The 24606-nt window shown below is 46.2% G+C and overlaps 3 protein-coding genes and 1 long non-coding RNA gene across 5 annotated transcripts; 2 read left to right on the forward strand and 2 right to left on the reverse strand.

Moving 5' to 3' along the window:
• Window positions 1–4: 4 nt before the first annotated feature.
• mvb12a (multivesicular body subunit 12A) lies at window positions 5–4596 on the reverse strand. The gene is made up of 10 exons (XM_040186245.2): window positions 4170–4596; window positions 2985–3074; window positions 2414–2497; window positions 2202–2301; window positions 1834–1963; window positions 1596–1736; window positions 1301–1410; window positions 1148–1206; window positions 964–1029; window positions 5–865 (listed from the first exon to the last, which is right to left on the reverse strand). Exons 2-10 carry the CDS (start codon window positions 3072–3074, stop codon window positions 782–784), a joined length of 864 nt encoding a protein of 287 aa, XP_040042179.2. The 5' UTR covers window positions 4170–4596; the 3' UTR covers window positions 5–781.
• An 833-nt stretch (window positions 4597–5429) lies between these two features.
• LOC144383322 (uncharacterized) lies at window positions 5430–11571 on the reverse strand. Its single transcript, XR_013450679.1, has 3 exons — window positions 11317–11571; window positions 6209–6273; window positions 5430–5929 (listed from the first exon to the last, which is right to left on the reverse strand). It is a non-coding gene; the product is annotated as an uncharacterized LOC144383322 (long non-coding RNA).
• LOC120824994 (pre-B-cell leukemia transcription factor 1) lies at window positions 7087–16073 on the forward strand. 2 transcript variants are annotated; one of them, XM_040186242.2, is made up of 9 exons: window positions 7087–7857; window positions 8429–8628; window positions 9649–9722; window positions 13796–14040; window positions 14135–14325; window positions 14467–14602; window positions 14703–14859; window positions 15025–15109; window positions 15384–16073. In XM_040186242.2, the coding sequence occupies exons 2-8, from the start codon at window positions 8444–8446 to the stop codon at window positions 15066–15068; spliced, it is 1032 nt and encodes a 343-aa protein (XP_040042176.1). In that variant the 5' UTR covers window positions 7087–7857; window positions 8429–8443; the 3' UTR covers window positions 15069–15109; window positions 15384–16073. The 2 variants fall into 2 exon arrangements, with proteins under 2 accessions (XP_040042176.1, XP_077936526.1); XM_078080400.1 differs by having other exon boundaries at window positions 7289–7857; window positions 15330–16073.
• Window positions 16074–16597: 524 nt separating this feature from the next.
• Window positions 16598–21813, forward strand: sid4 (secreted immunoglobulin domain 4). The gene is made up of 8 exons (XM_040186239.2): window positions 16598–17274; window positions 17922–18074; window positions 18157–18291; window positions 19951–20123; window positions 20213–20399; window positions 20493–20672; window positions 20758–21024; window positions 21136–21813. Exons 1-8 carry the CDS (start codon window positions 17226–17228, stop codon window positions 21138–21140), a joined length of 1149 nt encoding a protein of 382 aa, XP_040042173.2. The 5' UTR covers window positions 16598–17225; the 3' UTR covers window positions 21141–21813.
• The last annotated feature ends 2793 nt before the right edge of the window (window positions 21814–24606 follow it).

Raw genomic sequence — 24606 nt, forward strand, 5'->3', positions numbered from 1 at the left:
GAACTAGTGTTTCTTTGGTTTTTATTTATTCCAGGCAATGAAAGTTTACAATGCAGATAATAAAGCATGTCCTAATATATTGTACAATTTCAAAGATAAATATTTGGTCCTTATTCTGCATGATAGTTAAACAACAACCAGATTCTCTCCCCCTTAGTATGACTAACACCTGCTAAATATACAAACTTCCTCTATTCATCTTAACATAAAATATTTATGGTGTATTTCCTGGAATAACCTGAATTAGTGTGTGTCGCTTTATCCAAGCAATACACCATCTCCTACATTTAAATATCTTAGCGTATCTGTCAGTTTCAATACAAGTTCAACAATACAGCTTCACTTAAGAAATTCTTCATGATTCAAATGATTAAAGGATTCGTAGCACTCCAGGATGTCAGGTAACAGTCAACAGAGCAATGAGCAGACACCTTCAAAGGCAAGTTTGTGTGATATGATGAAGCAGCTTTTAAAACATGCAATCGGTTTAAATTTGACTCGTCCCAAACAGCAGCTAGACTACAGATTGTTAGCTTCATCACATCTTTAATGCTGCAAAAGCCTGTAAAGATGTCAATGCGACAAGTCGATTTTTTTATTCCAACAGATCATTTCCTTTGGCAAATATAGAAACTTAAAAATAGACGGCAGGGTAACAGAGTATAGACTAAAGCGAGCATACTTTTAGAAGCCTACAGAGTACCTGTAGACGGCATCGTCCTGCCTCTGTACGTGACGGGGAGCGAAATAAGACCAAAACAAACACGTCTCAAGCTGCTGATCACTGAGCTGTCTGGGCGCCTCCTGTTGCCACCGATGGTCTGGTTGTCTTTGCGGCGGTTTCGGTCGCAAAAGTGTAGTTATACTGAAAAACAAAAAGCAATGGGAGTGTATTCTTTGTCAGAAAAAACATCCTGGTCTTATTTCGAGGATCAAAGGGTTGAGCGTCAGATGTGAGCCTACCTCATTCTCAATGTCTTGAAGGGACTTTATACGGATGTTGTGTAGTTGAGAGTTTAGCTGAAGAGCCTGAGAGAGAAGGATATGGAGTAAGAGTAAGAAATGTTAATACATGTTCATGTTAGAAGCTCGGGGGGAAACGCATGCATCATGAGATAAACCGAGACCAAAAGAAGGTCAAACTCACCGTGCCGTTTGCCTGGCCATCGAAATTTGGGCTGAGGCTAAAAGGAACTCCATCTAAAGCTGCAGGGAGGGAAGGCAGAGAGCGGTTGATCCAGTTGCCAGCTGTGAGAAACCCGCAGTACGTTTCCTGTGTGTGAGCGGAGACTTGGAGTACCTGTGATCCCCTGGATGCTGCCGTCGGCTGGTTTGTCGAGGTTGTCCTGTTTTTTGAAGCTGTGGCGTCTGTGACTCAGTTTATTTGGTGCCATTGGATGATTGGGGCGGCTGCGTAAAACCAATAGATATTTATTAATGCCGAGAGTGAAACATCAGCAAAACACAAAGTATCTTTCACTGTTGATATGATAAATGATATTTTGATTTTTTTTACCTATACATACGACTATGCCTTATCAGTAACCAATGCTCCTTTTGTGAATTATTCTCTGGACGTTAAATAAGTGGTGCACCTGGGTTGAAGGGGCAGAGGAGCAGACGGCTGCTCCAATGAGAGCCTGCGGATGTCCAGGCTGACACTCCGGGGCTTTGCTTTAGGCATCGGGCTGGAAAAATGTCCCTTTCTGCACCACAACACATAGCCGTGGATGTCTCTGGAGAAAAGGCACACCGAGAGTGCATTCACAAACAAAGTACTGCAGGGGGCAAACAAGTGCGAGGGAAATGTTTTCCTGCGGGAAAGTTACCAACCCAAGGCACGTGTAGTGCTGCAGCATCATTTTGCTTTTGGCAGTCACTTTGATGTCCAACACAGCTGTGTCCACGCTGCCCATTGGGACGACGAGCATGCACGCCCGTTTCTTCTTCCACACGGAGGCCTCTGGACAGACATCAACAGCGCGTAAATAGGACACCAAATACCAGGAAAAACTATCGGGGGGTTGTGTGTGGGACCCTCCGTGCTTTGCAAGGCCCGATTGCAGCTTTCCACCATTGGAGTGAGGACATTAGGTGTGGGTCAGGGTAAAGGATGGGCGTGTAGTTGTGATGGTTGGGGGAAGAGACCAAACGCGTGCACAAGTGTATCAAGACAAACCCGTGTATGTGCGTGTTCTCACTTGGTTCGAGGTGCTCTTCTATGTAGCTGTAACCGTGAGGAATAGCCTCCTTGTCTGAGATGAGCTGAATGTCCGACACCACCATACCAGACGTCAACTCCTACGGAGAGAGAGAGAGAGACACACTCAGCCCATTTATAAAAGGCAAGAGGGACAAGGGTGAACACAAGTGTCTTTCGTGCCATGGTTAATAGCACAGAGGAGTCGGCTACCCTGCTGTAACAGAGGTAATATCCAGATTTAATCGCAAAGCTGCGAGTAAAGTTTGCTGCTGCTCCGTCTTCTGTGATGCTGATCTGCAGAGGGACAGGGGAAGGGAGAAGGTAAATGTACCTCTTCATACTACCGCGGCATAACAAGATGAACAATAGGCACGGAATAAGGCGAGACAATTTGGGCGAGACAGGGCACAAAAATGTATATATTAGTGCTGTCGGGTAAACGCGTTATTAAGGACGTTAATGCAAACCCTTTTACAGGTTGTTGTTTTTTTGCTTTAGATGTTGTGACGCAGCTACTTGATCCTGTTTGAGGGACAGTCCTACAAATGTCACTCAAGAAGAAAACAAATCCAGCACCTCTCCTTCATCTTGTAGTAAAAACTCCCACCAGCACGACAGCATACAAACATATGATCGTATATTAAATCAATTTACATGAACATGTAAATCGTTTTTTTTTCCAGGCAAATTCGCCATTAGTTGTGACTTGAGTTGTGTACTTACTTGAGTAAGTACTTTAATCGTTTGACAGCACTAGTATATATATATAATGTGTGTGTACCAGTGTGAAGCCCTTGGGGCAGGTGCCGGTGTTGGAGGTCCAGCCGACCGCTGTAACTGGCCGGACTGACCCGTGCTCGATCAACGACATCTGAGGATTAGAGAAAGAGGAATAGTACAATAAATGAAGTCATATTCCTGTATGATAGTGCCTTTGTGTGTGTAAAAATGTGCTTTCTCTAGGACTGGTTGTCATTGTAAACCTATTTGCTGTGTTCATGTGACAAAAACAAAGGTCTTACTAAAGTTAAACAGGCTCCCATTGAGTCTAAGGATGATCTAATCTCTTATTTACGTTGTTCGGGACACAAAGATCCTTTTCAGTTTAAACTACAGCAGGGAGGTTGAGCATTTCCCCCTTAAAAAAAAAATGATTTAAAGGCTCTTTTACCAAGCACCCTGTTCCGCTAGAAAGTAGACGTTGATATGGAGAACGTCAACAGATATGTCTTTTTATTTCCAAATATTCATATCTTGAAACAAGCAGTGTGATTTTGGCAAATTTAAAAAAAAAAGACCGAGGTACTTCATTAAATTGATTTGAAAATGAAGCATTTCAAATATTTCCCTTGTCTGCTATTTGATTAAACGCAAAGTCTACAACAAGCAGATATTAAAGATCTACCACATCATATGCCGAAATATCTGCCGTTTGTTAATTTTTTTTTTAACCAAATCCCGCTCTTCAGTTTTCATTACATAAAAACAGAACATAGCAAAAACAATTAAAAAGTATTGGAGTGAGATTTTAAAATGTAAAACTTATTTCGTGAACTATATTCGGTATCAGGGTGCGGAATGAATACCTGTGAGAAGAAGGTAGCGATCCATTTTATCAATAGTTTGACTGCATCGTTGGATAAAATCTGCCCACTTTAGGAAATGGTGACGATCAATCGATCCTTTGTGAGTTTCGACAGGTTAATTGTTCTTCCAGCGACTTGGACATTGGCGCTAATGTCATACTTCTATGTTTCCAAACAAGTTCACGTGTGATGTAATAGTTATTACTAACACAGACGGATTGTAGTTCAACCAGCACTTGGAGTCACTTTTGGGAAGTGACACGACAAGCCGGGTTCTTTTTACAAGAGTAAATGTTGGCTGCATCTTGTTCAGAATGAGCTGCCTCGCTTCAGTTCCGCAGTCAACCAATAAAACCATAAAAACACAAAACGTTACTTACTCTGTCTCCGTGTCCTCTCGTGTCTCTTCGAGGGGAAACGGTTTGTCACGTCAACAACGTTTTGGTTAACTAACTTAAACAGCCGCAGTGTCTTCGTGTTCTTCTTCTAAGCAGGAAGTGCTGAATCAATTTCGACTCCAACTCCCATCATACCGCGCGGCGTGACGTCACCGAAAACAAAGGAAGCGCACACGAGTCCAAACGCAAGGTGGCAGCATTGCAACAGTCAGATAAAAAGAGCGAGTCCGTGGTCCAAATTCACGTCATGGATGCATTAAACATGTATTTTTTTCCTCCGTAGCTCAAAAGGATCTGTTTTATCTGACGTTCTGGGTTCGTGTTGTTTGTGTACCAAAATAATGAAGGATAAAACTACACATTTAGCTCGCCTGCTTGGCCTCGTATCACAACAAACGCACAGGCCACTGCAGATATAACTAGGTGTGGACAGAGGGGTGCTGAGAGAAGAATCGATTCTCATTTACATGAAAATGAGGGTGAGCAGGCAGACTGGAGGAGGAGAGGGGAGAGCGAGGGGAGGATAATGAAAAAGGGTAACAGGGAATGAGAGATAAAGAAGGGATGAATTGTAGGGAGCAGTGGGGGTTTTAAAGGGCAAGGAGAGGATGTGTGACCAGGCTGGTGTTTTAAACCAGGCATGCACACACTACTGGTTTAATGGATAACACACATTTTCTATCTGAAAAGACCCAAAACAAACAGTGAATTCATTCTGCTAACATGTAGCCTACGATGTTGCATGTGTTGATGAAAACCATGCAAAACACGGCACTAGCTGACATGTTCCTTCGTTAACGTTAACAATAACACTGCTGAATTTATCCTACACGCAACGTAATTTGCTGCTCAAATAGATTCAAAATCAGATCATCTTGAGCAGGGTCATGATTTCAGGAAAGTGACATTTGTGTTTCATTTTAAAAAATGACTTTGGGGATGGGATTTTGAGCCTGACATGCTGAATGCCACATAGTTCTATCATATTGAAGAGAAGGCAGACATCTATGGCTGATGTCTCCAAAACTAGGAAATACCCAAACACACCAAAACAATCTAAATCGATAAACAGCAACACAGCACATAGGGTAAAGGTGCCTTTTTTGGTGAAGTGTCCCTTAATAGAATTTTTTTTAATTCTTTCAAATTCAAAAAAGATGTCAATCTTCAGCGGGGACAAATGGACATTGGCCTTATAGTGCCACAAAGAGGAGAGAGGAAAGCATTTAATACCAACAAATGTTTTGTTTTTAGATTTTTAGTGTGACAAAGAGAAAAATGTGTAATTTCATCCACCTTATCCTTTTCATGTAGGATACACACACGCACAACACAGTTCAGTACATCAACATTAGGGTTGAAACCATCTCAAACCCTCTCAAGGTGCGATACGTTTTAAGTAGTCGGTGAGCCCACCGAATGCAAATAACCCACAAACAATGACCCCAAACATAGAGAGTAAAATCACTCCCATCCTTTGTTTATCATTTCCGCCATTGAACACGGAGGCATTCACATTCGAAATAAGCTCCTCTGATGTCTGCACACTACACACTCTCACAACAGACAGTCCTCTTAATCAACTCAAATGATGTGCGTATACGTGTGTGAAAACCAGAGAGAAAAAGACACTCGACTGGAGCATCCAGAGGTGATCGGGTCCCTGTTGGCATGGCAACATGGAGAGCAGACCACAGGGGGTGGTTGCTGGGGGGAGGGCGGCAGCGGGTGGACTGTTCCATCTGGGTGAAAATAGAAAATCAGTGTTTATTCAGAGCATTAGCTTTATTGGCTGATTGGCCAATTAATGAGAATGAGCCAGCTGTAATCTGCTGGGACCGAAAGCGAAAGTGAGAAAAGGCAAATTGCCGTGAGTGTGTGTAAGTCTGTGTGTGTGCGTGTGAATGCCTGCACATCTGTGTGTCTGCTTGCTGCGGGTGCATGCAACCGCCTGTGTTCGCCGAGTAGTAAATATGAGAGTGATAGACTGAATGAGAGAGTAGGTTCAGACGCTCTGGTACTTCCTACTATGCTGGAGGGGCGGGGGGGGGCTTCATTCATCTTTTCCATCAAGTCAGCCTCCTGTCTAGAGTGACACACACACACATGCATTCAGCTCATGTGCAAACAAACACACGCTGCAGTCTCAATAAAAAACACTACATATCCTGTTCCCTCCCCACATCCCCACACAGACACACGCACAGCTTGCAAACAAACTGAGACAGTTGAGAAGGTGTATGAGAATCCTCTTCGAAACTGATTAAACATAACATCGTAATGAATGTCATTACAGACAATAGACGACGAGGTCACCACAAAAGAAGACCAGTGTCTATGAGGAGAGGGCAACTTCAGGTATTTCAGGACAAGACACACACACACACACACACACACACACACACACGCACACACACACACACACACAGACACACACACGTATTAGTATTGGTCGCATCATAAGCATCTACATCAACAACAACATTGTTTCCATGGTGAGGCGATGGCCTCCTCGCGGCTTCAAATCAAACTGCAGCATTCCCCGGAGCCCGCCGACATACTGATGGAGAGCTGCGTCAAGGGAACCAGAAAAAGCCAGAAAGAGACCGGAATTGAATCACTGTGTCTTTCAAAATAAAAGCACTATCGCGCTTTAATCTCATTGGAGAAAGGCATTTGTACAAAACCATTGTTCCTTTTTCAGGGTTGGTCATTTGATTTGACACGGTAGCGTTCTAAAAAATGTTTTTTAAAATGTTTAAATTGTATTGACTTTCAGCAGCGTTTTGTATTGCAGTGACAAGATAAATGTGTTTTTTTGGCCCTGGATATTAAAATAATTTAAGTGGGACAGGTCTCCGGCCAGACGAAATGCAGATAAACAGGCCAGTGGTCTAGAGCACATATAAATACACACATTAATCTATTTATCTATCTATCCACAAGAATAAATGGATCGATTCAAATGCAGTAAAGCTGGTAAACGCTGGTATTGTAGGCTGCTGACTATTAAGAGAAGGAAAACGTGCGGGTGATGGATGGTAACATGGCCACCGGCCCCCTTCACGCGGTCCGCGATGCGGCCAGAACCACCGCCTTTACACCGCCTCGGGCTGGACCCACCGTGTGTTTCTCCACTTTGCATCGACGTAAAACGCCGTAAAATAACCCCCGCGCGTGTAATAAATCGTTTCCTGCCTCTCGGGCGATGCCCTCATTAAAACACGCCTCTGTGGCGCATTAGTGTGAAACGCCGGAGCGGAAGTGGTGTTTTCTCGCACCGTGCGGTTTGACGGAGGACGGCATTGCTACATGGTGGTGTTTTTCTGGGAGGAGTGGGACAACAGCCGTACGGGGGGGAAAGAAGAAGAAAAAAATACCCCAGCAATAAGCAACAAATAAGGGTACAAACCTGAATTTGCGGGACTTGGACGGAACCCGGCAGATGGAGTTCTCCCGGTTGCACCTTTGCCCGACCGCCTTTTAGTGACCGCGTCGGTTCTCACTTTTAATTACCGAGCGAGGATTCGGGACTCATGGATAGAAGCAGAGCGGGCGGAGACGACGACATCACAGGGGCTCCCGGGTCATTAGACGCAGCCACGGCACCGATACGACCGGCAGCGAGCACCAGCCTCCCGGGGACCGGCTCCGTACCGAGCCCGCTTTGGTGAATACCCGGAGCCGCTCCGCTCGTCGTTTCAGGGGGTTTGGGGGATTTTTTTTTTTTGGGGGGGGGGTGGTGGTGGGGGGGGGGGGGGGGGAGAAGAAAAATACGTCCGTAGCGCGTCAAGCTACTTGCAAGAAACCACAGTATCTTACTGAAAGGCTAACATTTTGTGAACCGTGCCCCTCACCCCTACACCCCCTCCTCCCTCCCTCCCTCCCTCCCAATGCCAAAGAGGAACCGGTTTGCAGAGCCCGTAGTTTTGTACCGTCTTGCTTCGGACGAGTAGAAGCTGCTGCACTTCTTCTGTCTCTTTGCTTTGTTACTGAGCGGCTGAAGCGCGCAGCTGCAGCTCGGCCGACACTTCTCGCTGTTTTCAGCCCCTCGGCTTTTTTCCTTTTCCCTTTTTTTTTCGCTCTTTACGGGAAACTTTCCAACCCCTCATTTTTTTTTCTTCCAAGTGCTGAAAGTTGGAGAAGGAAACCCCCTTTTTGTAGTGATCCTCCTCCTCCTCCTCCTCCCATCTCTCCCCCTCTCTCTCTCTCTCTCTCTCCCTCCACCACTCCACAATAAGAGCCACACTGTAGGTATGGAGGACCAGGCCCGCATGATGTTGGGTCACATCGGACTAACCGGACTGCCCCACGACGACGTGGGGGATCCTGACAACATCAGGAAACACCACGGCATGGCTCAGCCGCAGCAGGACATTGGTGACATCCTCCAGCAGATCATGGTCATCACAGACGAGAGTCTGGACGAGGCCCAGGCCAGGTAATACCAGCCGCAGACCGGGCCCGGCACCAGGCCGGAGGATTTGGGTCTGCATGGGGAGGGAGGGGCTGGAGGGGGGGGGTTAAATAGTCATCACAGACACGTAATAACACCCCAAAACTTCCACAATGCTGAAAGGGTTTTTGTACCCCCCCCACACTCTCTCTGCTCTCCAGCTGTGTATCACCACCTTTCACCCCCACAGGTCTTATCACCGACTCCCCAGCGCTCCACAGTGGGGCCTGAAATCACAAAGTTCCCCCTAATAATAATCTCATGGGTGGGGGGGGCAGATCCCACTGGAGTAACAAACCCGCTGGCACGTCTGAAGACTTTGGTTTGCCAGTTAAGTTTCGCATTAGAACGCAGTTTGGTTATTGTAAACGCCGGCTTTCTTTCCTCTATAACACTGTTATAGACACTTATAGGGGGGGGGGGTGGGGGGGGGGTCCTTATTCATACATCACAATCAAAACAGAGTAGAGAAGTCGGATCGTGCTCGGCGCAGCGCCTTCAGCGCGACATACGCGGCCCGGGACGTGTGACCGGACGCTCAGATGCAAACGGCCCCAAAAACTGGCAAACGTTTTAGATCAGAAGTGTGCAGATGGGTGATCAAATATCCACGTCTCAGTAATGTGCTGGAAACGGTGTCCCAAAGCGAGTGTCAGTATTGTATCTACACTACATTGCGATGGGGGTCGTTGTACTATGACGTATTTGTTCCTCCCACATCGCACGCGGACGCAGACTTGTTCCGTGTCTTTTTTGAAGCTTTCAGAGTTTCTGCATGAAACGATTGTGTCGTCAGTCCGTCGTCTTGTCTGTCTTCACTTAGGGTGAGTAAGTTCAGGTGATTTAGACAAATATGTGCTCGGGCCTGTTTTCACGGGTCCGGTTGCAGACTCGCTCATGTGAATCCGGTCTGTTTGCCACCGACATGCAACGCGCGCGCGTCACCTGTAGTTGTAGCTTAGAATTTACGTTTCTCTTGTCTCTTTTTTTGTTTTTTCCTGACAGGAAACACGCTTTAAACTGCCACAGAATGAAGCCTGCGCTCTTCAGCGTCCTGTGCGAGATCAAAGAACGGACAGGTGAGTGGTCCGTTGGCTTCCTGCTCAGCCGGTGAAGAAAGAGCTCTCTCGCTCATAACAACACACCTTTTTTGAACTTTAGGCCTTATATCCATCATTTTTGGTCACGTGAGAATATCAGGATTGGTGTTTTTTTATGGAGAACAAATGTGAGACACACACATTTAGAGAGAGCATCTATCGGCCACCGGCCTTCCTCCATCTACCGCTACGCGTCCATCTTCAGTCCTACACCTCTCCTCCTGACGGATGCGTTGGTCTAAAGGCACCGCCCGAAGGTGCAGCGTCTTTACCGCAAATGAGAAATGAGAAGCTTGTTACTGATACCTTATAACTAAATGTTTGCTCCTGCTGTAAAGTCCCACACCGCAGATGCAGTGAAGCGTTTGTTTTTTACCTGGTAGAAAATCCTCTTAACTCGTCTTTAAGTCGGAGTGAACTCCTTCCAGACTGGAACCAGACAGAAGCGTGAGCGACTCTGAGTTCTTCTTATTACCTCATTTCATTCACTTAGTGTGTAAACGGGAACCGGGAGGTTGGCAGCAGGAGGGATGCAGAGTTTCCAAGGCAACAACTACTGTAGTTGTCTCACCTACTCACTGTCATTCTGAGGCTTCGGCTCGTCTTTGACTCAGAAAGCGCTGATCTTTGCGTTCGGTGACCACATGCCCCTCCCCATCTTTATTGATAGGGTGATCAAAGGCACACGGCCGGTGTTGTTCTGCAGCCTTTTTTTCAGTTTCAATACAATCCGTGAAAAAACCCCAGCAATGTCCCCCAAAGCCCCCAAAGCCCCTCTGTTCATACCGGACACGTCTAAACAAGAAGTTTCCTTTAATGGATCTGAACTGTAAGTTGTACAGTCAATGTATTTGGTACTTTTTTTCTCAGTATTTTCAGCTGCCAACAACTTCAAATAAACGATCAATAACTCCAAGCTAAACCAAATTATTTCTGTCTTTACGACAGAGTTACTTTGCGGTCCACGGCCGCGTTTCTTCGTGCAGCCCCCACGCCGACAGAGTCCACAGCTCGCCCGCCTGAGGAGGCAAACGGCTTTTGGCCCCGGTTCCCTGGACCGCCACCAAGTTGGGCTGTGCGGTTGCGTCCGCTTGCTTCTGTGTCTCTTCAGTTTTTCCCCCCCAGCAGTAAACCCCCCCCGACCTGTAAGCTGCCTCCACAGGTGTGTTCAATTACGCCGCTGGCTGTGGCCAAGTCTGAGTCAAACAGGAAATACACACTGCAGCTCAGCACAAGAACACGCAAAAACCAAGCAGCGGCTCAACAAAGTTCTACCTTTGTACTTGTGACTACCTGCAAAACGACATAACATACAGAGGATATAACGCATTAAAGTCATTGCACAGCCACCCCAGATATAACTGTCACAACGCCCGATGCATCAACGTCCGGCTCAGTGAGCTGCTAAGGATCAGGATGCAGACCAGGAGCACCGGGCCACATCAAGGGTATAACCATGACAAACAAATACGCCACATTCAGGCAGGCGGGTGATCGTATTTAGCCGTAAGCAACAATCTGGCATGAATGACCAAATGTGTCTGGGACCTTTGCCGGGTATCGTGATACCTACTTTGTTCCTTCTTTGCGTCGGTGTCTCGTTGCTTCTTCGCACTGGGGACGGCAACAACCTTTATGCTCTTTTTATAGAAAACTGAGCTCTGCACACATCTGATCCCAGAGTGGTTTCCCGTCTCCAATATGTAGATTACTGTGGAAGTTTAGGACACATATTCCTCATTCCTCCCTTTGTCTCCCTCCCTTACTGCAGTCAGGGTTTGGTTGCCCCCCCTCCCCACTTAGAGCCATTAGAAGGAACTCGTCACATGACAGCAACAAAACACTGCTGTTTTCTTTAGATATATGTTCCCTGCACCCTCCTTCGGGTCCGTCTGTGCTCACTTCCCTGTTACACAATACGCCTCTTTCACCCCCCCCCCTCCCCCCTCTGCTCCCAGCACAACCGCCGTTTTTCTGATTGCAGCGCTCCAAATAAGACGAAAGGCAAAATAAGAAAAGCGGACAAATGACAGGAGCGCGGGGAGGGGCCGAGTGATGGATGGGTTGTAGGGAGAGGCAGTAATGGTTGCGTTTCATGGTATGGCAGACAGTTGATAATCTCCAGACCCCGAGAGTCCTGTCAGCCGTCACCACAAACAGATTCTCAGTGGGGGACAGTTTGCCACCCACGGGCTCACAAAGCTGGATTTACTCGCTCGGTTCCACCAAGCGTCGTGGGCTCATCTCTTTATCCCGTCTGCGTGTCGCTGCACTGAGTCAACGGACAATCTGGAAGGCCGGCCGGCCTAAACTAACTAATTATTATGTAATTAACATTAATGGGACCCGAACCCACTTCAGCCTACTCCTCTTTGTTCTCCTCTCGCCTCCTCCCAAGCTGCTTTAACTACCACGCCAAGACAAGTAAGCACGTCTATTAGAAACGTCTAAATGTAGATTTCTCACTTATAAAAAAAAAAGGAAATTACTCTTTTCTCACAATCAAATGCATTCAAAGTAGTTGAGGGTCGGGCAGGTTGGATCTGTCCTGAATCCACTGAAGACGCTCACACAGGTGCGCCTGCCTGACCTGCAGAGGGCTTGTATCACATTACATTACATTACAGGTCATTTAGCTGACGCTTTTATCTGAAGCGACTCACATTGCATTTTTAACCCGTGGTTTCTTTACATTTGGCCAGGGGAGCAGTTAGGGGCCGGGTGTCCTGCTCAGGGACACGGCCTGGTGCCCCCTCGCTGCTCCATGCGTATTGTAATCTGGTTAATCTGGCACATTAGCACATCAGGTGCAAAATACTCGTATTTAGTTGTGAGATTAAAAACGCATTTCCCATATTTGCTATATTACTGAACTGTAACATGGGAAATTGTGTCTGTAATTGTTAATGTCTTCAGATGTGTGTGTTCATGTGTGTGTGTGTGTGTGTGTGTCTGGGTGCTGTTTGCCAGATGCGGGGGCTGTCATTGGCCTCGTTGCGGGATTATAAATGTGATCTTTGGAACTACCTTGTAATTGCCACCTAATTTGCATAGCTGTGCAAATTAACGACCTCTCAAATGAGCCTTAATTTTTCACTGGGTCTTTAGTCGCTCCTTAAGAGCTGCCGTTAATTAACAGCTGTGTGTGTGTGTGTGTGTGTGTGTGCCTGCTTATGTGTGTGGGTTTTTCTTTGGGCACGAGGATGCCAAGGAAAGCTGGCATCACTGCCATAGCAACAGTCGGTGTCTCTTGATGTGAACCTCGCTCCTGGCTGTGTTCTGCGTCTTCCTTTTCTCTCCACCCGCCGCAGACACTCGATCTCCTCAGCGCCTCGAACTAACAAAGCCACGGCTGACGTTTCCTTTGTCCTCCAGTATTTTATGCTCAGCTCCGGGTTATTAAATAATGGCTTTCTGAAGTTCAGCCGTGCCGGTCGTGCTGTATATTTGGTTTTACTTTTGTTTCCACCTAAAGGCCATTATCTGGCTGAGGACGGTAGTTCTTTAGATAATTATTGATATTTATGACAAAAAGGAGTTTGCAACTTTTTGTTTTTGACATTCTGCTGACGGGACAACTGGGGACAAATGAGGAAAAATAATGAGTATTGAATATATTGTGTGGAAATGTGTTCTTTTGGGGACTTGTGAGATAGTGCTCTCTGCTGGCTGCTGGGGGAACCCTAACCGTGCTCGCAGACACAAACTACGTGTTTCAGTATTTTCAATGAGCACGCAAACTAGAAACAATCAATTTGTCCTCTCTTTGTCACGGTTGGGGTCACGGCATGACAATATCTGGCCTTCAAACCTTCATGTTACTAACCGTTAAATAAAAAGTGAAAGAAGCTGCTGCTTATGTAATATTGAAATGTGACTTGACTAAACGCCTTGTGGGTGCCTATCCAAAGTCGGGCGCTGTCACGCCAGTTGTTCTGTTGAATGTGCATCCGGTGTTTCCACTCCTGCAGCCCGAGGCCGTGAACGTTTCAGCGTGACACGAGCAGGCTTCACAAACAGCAGTGTTTGTGTGTCTCCATTCTCCTCCACAGCCCTCAGCATCCGAGGTATCCAGGAAGAAGACGGGCCCGACCCTCAGATCATGCGACTGGACAACATGTTGTTAGCGGAGGGGGTCGCCGGTCCGGAGAGGGGCGGGGCCTCCGCGGCGGCGGCTGTGGTTGCCGCGGCAGCCGGAGGGTCGCCCGGCGAGGGGAACGTCGAGCACAGCGAGTACAAAGAGAAGCTGGCTCAGATCCGACGGATGTACCACGCCGAGCTGGAGAAATACCAACAGGTGGGATTCTGTTCATCCTGACACGTGGTGTCACATGACCAAGCCACTCGCAACTGAGGAATAGACGTTTTTCCTCCCTCCCGGCCCGTTACAGGCGTGCAATGAGTTCACCGACCACGTGATGAACCTGCTGAGGGAGCAGTCCCGTACGCGGCCCATCTCACCCAAAGAGATCGAGCGAATGGTCGGAATCATCCACCGCAAGTTCAGCACCATCCAGATGCAGTTGAAGCAGAGCACATGTGAAGCCGTCATGATCCTGCGCTCCAGGTTCCTGGATGCCAGGTGGGTTCCACGCTTGTTTTTTTGTTTTTTTTTGTCTTCTGCCTCCTCTTAACTTTAGTCTTCCAGTGTGGGACAGAGTGCTTAGGACATCGTGAAGAGGTCTTCAGAGGTTAATTATCGCAATTTCCCTTTTTCCGCCAGGCGCAAGCGGAGAAACTTCAGCAAGCAGGCGGCGGAGATTTTGAATACATATTTTTACTCTCATCTGGCAAACCCTTACCCCAGTGAGGAGGCCAAGGAGGACCTGGCCCGGAAGTGCTCCATCACCGTGTCTCAGGTCAGGCCACCGAGTAGACAAAGAACACACACTGTGTGCTGTAATGAGTCTGCTGTGATGGATCTGGCTTCATTCCTGTTTTTACCTCTGTGACTCTCAGGTGGCGAACTGGTTTGGAAACAAGCGGATTCGGTATAAGAGAAACGTGGCAAAATTGCAGGAGGAAGCTAACCGCTACGCTGTGAAGACAGCCGTGGACGCTGCCAGTGTATCTTCACAGGCGAGCCAAGCCAACTCCCCGGCCACGCCAAACTCAGGTGCTCACAACAAACACACCACCGGCGGCCTAATTACACATAATGTAAAACGGTGAAATATGGTCATTCTCTGTAGGGTCACTGTGTAAAGTGGTCTTAAATCCGGTGTGCGTGGCCATGATGTGAGCACCCAGCTAACACGTGTGCTAACTGTGTGCCCAACAGGAGGATACCCGGCCCAGTGTTACACTCCTGACGGGAGGTTGTGAGGACTCACCTGGAGGAACTCTTCCCTCCTCTCTGCGTCCATGTAAGCAGCTCTGGTTACAAACTGTTGCTATAGTTACACGCTCACCAATTTAGTAGTTATGGCAACAGCGTTTCCCCGTGTGACATTTTGTAGACCCTATCAATGTAGCCCCCTGACATAGGACCATGTTATCCAAACTGAACAAATGATGCAGGGCCACAGCAAAGTGACTTTATACCGATTCGCCAGTTGCTGTATTAACGCTGTCCGTGGATCTTAGGGTAAATTTCTTCGCTGACATCCGACTCTGAACGTCTTGTTTCTCGGCCGGTAGGGTGATGACGGCTGGCACCATCTCTCCCCACCCAGAGCACCTGGGAGCACTGTGTCACCTCCAGCTGATGCTCCACCCCTCCCTCCCACCCCCGCCCCCCCACCCCGCTCCTAAAACTAATCCCACGCAGACTAGGTTGACGTCCAGCCGAGCCATGAACAGAGCGTTACCAAAACTCTGCAACTGTTCCGTTTTGCTTTGTGATGCTGATTGTTTTCTAACATCTCATAAAGTTGTTTTTTTTTATTTCTTTTTTAATCCCTCCACTTTACGAATGTGTCAATACATGTTTCTTTCTTTTTTTTGTTTTACTATTACTCACACCATTTTTCTTCTGTTATTTTTTAAAAAGATAAATAAATGATGAAAAGAACTTTTTTTAATGTACCACTTCACCTTCAGTGAATCATAAACTGTTTGAGGGTTTAAGGGCTTGTGTGTTGCCTTGAACCAGATTCATCATTTTATTTCAAAGAATTAAAATAAGAAAAAAAATACAAAAAGTAAGCATGAAGTCATTTTTAGATGTTAAACTAAAATTTTATTATGTATTTTTTTCTTTGAAGTTTTTTAAGAAAAATGTCACCAAGAAAATGCATTGATAGAGTACAACAAAAACATCGTAAATGGCAGTAATGACCAAAAATGAATAAAAACATTGTCACTTATTAAATTTTTCTTTGCTTCAGACAAGAACTGGTTTGAGTTTGTTGCCATTCAAACGAATGTAGATACAGGACTGCTTTACAGGTAATTATGTTTCTTAACAGCTTTTGAAGACACCGGACCAAAGAGGTGGTTTTGCTCACGTGCACACTTTACGTTGAGTTTCAGATCACACGGCCAATGGACCACGTGTGATTTATTTATCTGTGCCCTCTAGTGTTCAACAGCCCCACTGCATTCACTCCTGCATGTTCTGAAGAAACGGTTTGGTTATCCTGGCCTAATTGACCAATTCATGACTATTTCTTCATAGTTAATCTTCAGTCAACAAATCATATAGGACAATATCATAATAATTACTTTATCATGTGTCTTTGTTGCCTATTATTTAACTAGTTCAGTCTACACTTCAAGCGATGTAATTACATTCATGTATTTTTTATTCCATCTTGTTCTCCTGGTTAATGGGGACAATCAGTGATTTTATGAGAACAGAGAAGCAAACTGACAGTAAATTGCACTGATCAGACTCTCTCCAGTCTTATCCTTTTTAGCTTTGTTACTTTAGTTCCCTAAATATTCCTTTCATTTTATCGGCTTATTCTCTTACTTTACTTGACGTTACTTACAAACAAGCCAAATTCACTGAAAAAAAACAGGATAGTTGTACTTTGAATCTAATTTCATCAGCCACTTATCTCTGTTGACTCACAGGTCACTACATTGCAGATACAGTCGGACTGGAGAGAAATCCTTTTCTTGTAAAGCAGAATAAAACTCAAATGTCTCCATGTTTTGTTGTTTGACGCACTTAACAATTAGTGTCGAGCTTTTGTAGTTTTCATCATCACACTACAACCTACAACCTTTGTAAACGCACTACTTTAACATGAGTAATTTGAAAGCACTGGTTGGTTAACAGCATTGCTACAGAAATGTCTCTGGATATCCTGCAGGAACACTTTTGGGCTATTTTTAAATCAAACAACTAATCGCAAAAGGCGATTTAGGCACTTTATACGTGACTTGGACGACTTGACAGCGGCTTAATAGCAGAAGGGGTAAATGGTAAGTCAGGGGTTAAAGGTTGAAAGTGACGTTTGAAAAAGAGACGGAGAAACAGTGAAAGAGAGATTTTTTCCTCTGGGGACAAAGTGGGACTGTTCTCCTTTCATCATGGATTTCTCCCCTGGGGTTCTGCTCCTGTTTTCTCTGTTATGTTCAGGTAATAAATCACGTTTGCTTTGAAGCTTTTATGCTAATTAACTTGAAGCCTGTGGAGATATTTTTGTAGTACTTTCAAAGGGTCACGCAAACTACTGCTCAAATAGCGACATAAAATAATATTTGTATAAACTGTGTCCCAGTTACTCTGGTTAACCCACAAATTGCTCCATAAAACTTTAAATTAAAGAAATAGTCCCTGTTGAGGCTGCTGAAAAGTTCTGTTGATCATTAAAAGTAATGTGAAGATTTATTCCGTAGTGTGAGTATCAAAAAGTAAAAATCTCAACATCTTAGTCGATGTAAAAACAACTGCATGATTGGCAAATTTGGGCAGATTAACCACACGATGTAGTATTACAAACCTTATTAGCGAAGCCAAAATAAATGGATGTTCCTGTCTGACACAATTTCTTTGAGAGAGTTTTAATTAATCTCCTTTTCCTTTTTATTTTGCTGAGTCATTAGTATCACTTCTCTTCAATCTGCGTATTTGCTCGGCGTGTTTGCTTTGAGGTGGTGTGTGTTTGCACTGTATTTTACCCAGACCCGTCTAAAGGTTCACACAGTTGCATCGAGTGTGTCTGTGTGTCTGTGTGTGTGCGTGTGTGTGTGTGTTTGTGTCACCAGTTATCTCTTTCTGTGCAGCTGCTGGTCAGGCTCCCGAGGTCTCCGTGGAGCCCCGGGCTGCTACTGTGCTCCAAGGGGAATCCGCCAGCTTCAGATGCCAGGTGCAGGGAGGCGCACAGCCCATCCAACTGATGTGGAAGAAAGCCAATAACAATAACCAAGCATTACCAGGTCAGGAGTGACAGCATGTAACCCTTGTTCATTCAATATGGACACGTGTCATATCTCCCTGCATTCTTTTTCCTCCTTCTAGACAATGTCAAGACCGGTCCTGACGGCTCCGTGCTGACGGTCGCTACCGCCGGCCCCGAAAACCACGGGCAGTACCGCTGCACGGCGGTCAACTCTGCAGGCCGCGGCGCCGCCACGGCTGTGCTGAATGTCAAATGTGAGCTTCTGTTCGGTGTTTGGTTCGGCCCGTACCTTTGCTGCTGAGGTCCGGCACCGATCATACCGCCTGTAGTGTGTGTTTTCGTGGTCCACCCATCAAACTGGCTCGGGCAATAACTGCGATTGGCCTGGAGAGGGCGTAGGGGATAAGTGCACATCAGGCTTATTGGTCACTTTTGTTGCAGAGCATCAAATTTTCCCCACGACCGATGAGAGAGTCACTGCGTCTGGGTGCCGTCAGACAGAATGCCCCCCCCCCCCTGTTTAATCTGTTATGGACTGCCGTTTTGGGTGGGCCCATTAGTTCCCTTGTAACCTGGAGACCAGAAAGTGACCTTGTTCCACCGTGGTAATCTACATGCACTGCGGAGGTACCGCGTGTTCTCACCAGCACACGCTCGTGACCCCTCTAAAAGCTTGTCAGCCATGCATCTCTTGTGATTATTGAACTGCAGCGAGAACGGTCCCCCAGTCGGGCTCTCGTGAGAAGGGAAATCCTCCGGGGGAGCAGGGCCGACATGCAGGAATGTCAAAAACAGCCTCATCCGCCTGTGCTTTTCTGGCTGGAGATGAAAGGAGTACAACTATCGCTGTGTGGGACGCGCCCTCGGCAGGCCTAAATGGAATCCCCACTGACGCTGCAGCCAGCGGTCCCAGCTGTTTATGAACCATGGGAGCAGTCACAAGCTTCCCTAATAGCAAAGGATATAGTGCTTTCCCTAGACTGCCTGCCCGATTGGGGCCGAGATGTGCATTTAGTGAATCAAAGTGAAGAAGAACAGAAAGAACAGAAAGTTTCACCACAACCCTCAGTGACTGAACATGAGCACTGTCTCATTGTCCAGGATTTATAGATCTAGTCAAAGGGACGACCATTCAGATACTGTATGGCAGGATTTCGAAACCCTGTAACTGAAAGAGCCCCTAAGGCAGCAGAGACCACTTGAGTAAACGTCCTTGCTGACATTGACAGGTCAAAAGGCAGCACTTGAAACTGGAAAACTTCAAGCTCAGTCAATGGTGCCTGAGAAAGGCCTATAGGACAGCCGATGGCACAGCCTCCCCACGCCGTTGTCACGGGCGGTGCAGTGAATGTCTTACATGTGAGTACCACTGCTAACGTCAGCAGAGATAAGTAAACAAAAGCTGATCCCTCTGCCATTTGTTTAGCACAAAATGTATTTTAAGGTGTTAGAACTACTTGTATTGATTAATTTTCTCACTATATAATAAAAAATAACCTCTAAGAGTAACAATAAAGGATTAGACCTATATGCGGTACTAATTGAGTAAGATTGACTGATGATACCCAACACTGCGAGGACATGAAGTCCCCAACAAAGAAGGATAAAGACACAATAAAACCCCACTTAGCCCAAACAGCATGAAAGGACAAATTAAGGGTCCCACACTAGTACTCAAATATACCCAGGAGGCACAAAATAAACCCCACTGCATGCATGTTTTTCTGGTGGATAATCTAAACGAAAAGAATCACCCCAGAAACGATGGAGCCACAGCAAGCATGCATAGGGAAACAAGAGCGGGGGGGGGGGCTATCATTCATTCATCAACTGTTTGCTAACAAGTTTGCCACACCCAGAAATGGGATATTGCCGGTGTAATGTGTCCCTCATGTCTGTGTGTCCTTGGTCAGATGCCCCTAAAGTGCACCTGACACCTGCAGGGCCCCTGCGAGTCAGGATGGGAGACCCTGTCTCAGTGGAGTGCCGGGCCAAAGGAAGGCCACGGCCCACGCTGACCTGGAAACGCCAAGGCTCCACCCTGCAGCTGGTTACCAAGGAAACCAATGATGTCAACACCATACAGGTCAAATATCAACACGTGCGCACATTTATTTTCCCCACGACTTCAGATTACAAGTAGAACATAATTGCCAACTCTCTCTTTTTTCCCAGTGGGCTGCAATACATCAAGACGACTCGGGGATTTATATTTGCCAGGCTGAAAACAATGAGGGGGTGACAGAGGTCAAAGTTCAGGTCATTGTTGTGGGGCAGCCGGGGGCACCATTGGCCACAGTGGGCACAACAGAAATGACAGTGGTGGAGGGACAAACAATCACAATGGAGTGCGAGGCCACCGGTAGGATGTCTGTGTGCGTTACAGTTTCTCTCAGGGCTGCTCTCACATTCTCACGTTTCACTTTGTTTCTCCCTTTCTGTCCCTCCACTCAAGGCTCCCCTCCTCCGGTCGTCACCTGGTCTAAGCTGCGAGCGCCGTTGCCGTGGAAACACTCAATGGTTGGTGGAGTATTGACACTGCCCAGCGTGGGACGCCAGGATTCAGGACAATACATCTGCAATGCAACCAACACCCACGGCTACAGTGAAGCATACACGCAGATGGAGGTGGAGAGTGAGTGGACGACACACACACACTGTACGTCAAGGACGTCACTGCGGGTCACGTGACGCGAGTCGTGTCCGTCTCCCCCGCGCAGGTCCCCCGTACGCCACCTGCCTGCCGGACCAGGCGAGGCTCCGGCCCGGGGACGCGCTGCGCCTCCAGTGCCTCGCCCACGGCTCTCATCCCATTGGGTTCGAGTGGAGCCGTGAGGGCAGAGCCAGTCTGCCTCCGGGGGCCCACGCCACGAAGGACGGAACGCTGTCCGTCGCCCACGTCAAACTGGGCGACAGCGGGACGTACAAATGCGTGGCCACCAACCACGTCGGCTCCAGTGAGGCTCTGGTCAAGGTCATCGTAAAAGGTGCGCTGGTGTTTGGGTCGAGGCAAATCCCCGTCCATCAAAACAACAGATTTCTTTATTTTCTTTATTTTACTTTCCTAATTGTGTGTCTTTTCCCCTTTTTTTCTACAGCTTGATCCAATGTGGTCTGATTGACAAACCACGCCAACAAGTTGGTGTTGTTGCCATCAATGCGTTTTAACAGCTGATACTGTGAAAAACACAGATCGTTATATTTAATAGATCCATATATTTTGAGCCATGAAAGCGAATGATACCAACGCTGTAGTTGCTGTTACCGTGGGGTTAAGTTTGTACTTTTATAGACAACTGATAGTTGCCATTGTTGCTTCAGCCTCATATCTCCGTTGGGACGGCTTTTTCTCTGGAACTCAGCCTGTGTGTGGGAGTTTGTCCTTGAGGAATTCCTCTTGTCTGCCTCCTTTCATGCGATCTGCTGAGTCGACACTGTTGCACTCAAACACAAAGAAGTGGTCTGATCGAATGTAAGAGCCCTCATTATGCTGTTGAATCCAAATCGAAAAAGACCGAATAAAAGACGTTACATTCATTTCAATGACAAATGTTGTTTTATGAAATTATTGTCTGAAAAGGTGAGTTGGGTTGCTCAGTCATGCTAAAAGATAATAGGGATCGAATCTCCTTCTGTGAGCTTAATTGCACACTTGGCCCAAAACTTTGCTTGCTTGCAAGTAGAAATGTGCACCTGCTTATCAAATGTAGTGTTTGTGTTTGCTGATGAGACTATAGTGTGGATCTTGGTGTAAAACATAAATCTCTCTCTTGTAATTTGCTTTCAGCCTGATTTTTGAAAAATATTCATATAATGTGTGTTATTTTAAGAACACAGGGTTCTTTTTATGTTTCATTATCAGACTTTAGTCTTCAGCCTCAACCGACGCTGTCATCCCACAGCTCCCACAGCTCCCACAGCTCCCACTGGAGCCACATGAAGGATTTATTTATTGCAGAACATTAAAGAGCATGACCAAAAACTCAAAAATAGTGTCTTCAAAGGCAGTCTATCTTCCCAGTGAAGTACTACATAGTTCACTCTATCAGAAACTATCTTCTAACAAATAGGGCTTAAAACCTGTTCCACCAGTGTAACACTGGTAAATCATTTTGAGACATTCAAGAAGAGAGCAGCGTCGCTCTTTCTAACTTCTATTATTAGACTGCCTGGCGTCTGCTCTGAGCAGTGCTTCATAAAGTAACTTCTTTAACCACATGGTGGCAATGTTAACGCACACACCCGTTGCCTTAAGGCCAAGAGCGATTTCAGCTTTCACACCCGTAACAACTGGCGGGACAGATGCAGCACACAGTCAAGCAATTGTTTTCCAAATCCCCAAATAAAAAAAAGAAAAAGAAGCAAAAACACTTGGCTGATCCTTGCGGCTCTCTGAGTAATTATGGACTGTAAACTCCTCTCGAACAGGCAACGTTCTGTTTGATCAGACGACCCAGCTGACGCGGCGCGTTGATGACGGAGACATTTTAAAGCAGCGTCGCCTCAATCGGGTGTTTGCTTGACATTTAGGATCGGTGGCCGCAGCGGAGGGTTGGAAAGACGTCGGCCATTTCCGAAGCTGCTGCCAGGACGCAGCCTGTATCTGCAGGCCTCCCTCACGGAACGCCCAACCTCCACGGAGAAACAGGCCTTACCCTTTTACACTCTTCCTCCTCTCCACCTTCACGAGCGTCGTCAAAGCCGGGGAGGAAACATCTGCCCTCCGTCACCTCAGTCCACCCCCTCACTTCACAGACAGGCTCAAGGAGAGACGGAAGAAGAAGACAAAATGAAAGTCGTGGATGTTAAAGGACGGAAATCTGCGTGAATTCATTTTATTTCAGATGGATGAGGAGCTGTTGGGGCGGAAAAGAATGGAAAAAATGCATCCGCGACAGAGAGGAAACACTATTAACACAGATTAATTAAATCTGATCCCTCTCTCTCTGTGTATGCCTTTGTATACATAATAATGAGACATGGATACATGGACTCTAATGGAGTCTGATATAAACAGTGAAGTTCATTGGAGTCCAGATGACATCCCTCAAAAAGGATGTGCGCGCACACCTGCAAGCACAAGCATTGCATTGGTTTACATCACAGAAGAGGAAAGCACAAGTCTGTTGCCAAGGTTTCCACCTGTTGCATAACCGTGGCGGGGCAGTGGTTTGTCACGGTAGGCCGTAGGAAGGCCGGCTGATGGGTTGATAGGAAGCACAGTTCCTGTATTGCGTCGGCCCACCGAGCCAAGTGGACTAACCGAGTGCATGAACACGCACAACGCCTTCAACCGGATCTCACATTGTGAAAAGGTCACGCTTCCAAGTAGTGCAACAGGATGCGGCAACACCGTGCCCATGACGCTGAGCCAAACAAATGGTTTCATATTGATCAGCCAGCGATGTTTTCAGGCAAAAAGCAGGTCAGCGTGCTGCAGAGCCCCTATATATGACAGCAATCAGACAATGTTGAAGGAGTCACATTAAAGCAGATTAGGGTAAGCAGGGTATTTATTCTGGTCATTACAACAGACAAATATGTTATTTGGGGAAAAACCCACTTTTACAATCCAGTTTATTTGTGTCATGTCTTTTATTTGGGAGGTTTTCAGAACAGTCAGAAGTGCACCTTTAGTATCTAATAGTTGAAAAACCCTGCTCATATTTGTCATATTTGACAGCTTTTCTAGTATAAATGCTGAATTCTATATTTTGAGTTGTTTCATGAACCTTGCGGGTTAAGTTACACAGTCACCACGATGGACATCGCTCAATTATATAAAGCGAAACCTTTTAGTTGTTGGGTTTAACATCTGGTACGAGACTTGTGACCTTCTTTTACCTCCCCTCTATCTCCATAGTTTCATATCTTGCATTTTCAAACAAAACAGTAGTTGCTAGTGTTTCTAGGTGAGAAGCAACGTACCATACTTTCAGTGTGAACGGAAGCATCTACACTTCGCAGCCTCTGTTCTGTTTGTTATTGGCTGCAAAGGTGCACATTTTTGACAAGAGCTACTGGACTGAGTCGTTCTTTATTAGCAAATAATAACAAACAGAGCAGTTTTTACATTTACATGTAATTTAACAGAGATCTGTAAATGATCTGTTATGTGGTTCCATGTACTGTATCACAACGACACTACTAGACAAATGATGTGAAAACCTTTCAATGACTCTTCAACAAACACCAATAAAAGTCCGGCTCAGTCTGATGTGTTTTGCAAATAATTTGAATGATATTTGTTTAACGGCTGTAGGTGAGGAAAACACATGATAACAACCTTGTTGTCAGTGGCATCCAGTGGTGTTCAGCCTCAGAAAACAGCGTTAGGGGCACTGCTGCTTGTTGCTGAGGAACAATAATAACAATCATTATTGGTGCGTTCTGTGACCACAGCTTGCTTCTCTTCCTTTCAACTCAGACCACATCTTGTGCCATGTTCCCCTTTACGCACAGCCGCAGCTGCCTTTTTGACTTTTGAATCCCTAACGGATGGAAGGCCTGTCACCGTTAAGAATATTAACAATTGCATGTACTTGTGTGAGTGAATGTGCGCTTGTGTT

Source organism: Gasterosteus aculeatus, chromosome 9 (assembly GCF_964276395.1).
Source record: "Gasterosteus aculeatus chromosome 9, fGasAcu3.hap1.1, whole genome shotgun sequence".
Lineage (NCBI taxonomy): Eukaryota > Metazoa > Chordata > Actinopteri > Perciformes > Gasterosteidae > Gasterosteus > Gasterosteus aculeatus.

Excerpts from the sequence above, each read along its gene's own strand:
- mvb12a (XM_040186245.2), bottom strand. The coding sequence starts at position 3,074 with ATGTCGTTGATCGAGCACGGGTCAGTCCGGCCAGTTACAGCGGTCGGC. Across the intron at positions 2,302-2,413 it reads ATTACCTCTGTTACAGCAGG|GAGTTGACGTCTGGTATGGT; the intron begins GTAGCCGACTCC and ends CTCTCTCCGTAG. Across the intron at positions 1,030-1,147 it reads ATGGCCAGGCAAACGGCACG|GCTCTTCAGCTAAACTCTCA; the intron begins GTGAGTTTGACC and ends CTTCTCTCTCAG.
- LOC120824994 (XM_040186242.2), top strand. The coding sequence starts at position 8,444 with ATGGAGGACCAGGCCCGCATGATGTTGGGTCACATCGGACTAACCGGA. Across the intron at positions 8,629-9,648 it reads CTGGACGAGGCCCAGGCCAG|GAAACACGCTTTAAACTGCC; the intron begins GTAATACCAGCC and ends TTTTCCTGACAG. Across the intron at positions 14,603-14,702 it reads GCTCCATCACCGTGTCTCAG|GTGGCGAACTGGTTTGGAAA; the intron begins GTCAGGCCACCG and ends TGTGACTCTCAG.
- sid4 (XM_040186239.2), top strand. The coding sequence starts at position 17,226 with ATGGATTTCTCCCCTGGGGTTCTGCTCCTGTTTTCTCTGTTATGTTCA. Across the intron at positions 18,292-19,950 it reads GGCTGTGCTGAATGTCAAAT|ATGCCCCTAAAGTGCACCTG; the intron begins GTGAGCTTCTGT and ends GTCCTTGGTCAG. Across the intron at positions 20,400-20,492 it reads AATGGAGTGCGAGGCCACCG|GCTCCCCTCCTCCGGTCGTC; the intron begins GTAGGATGTCTG and ends CCTCCACTCAAG.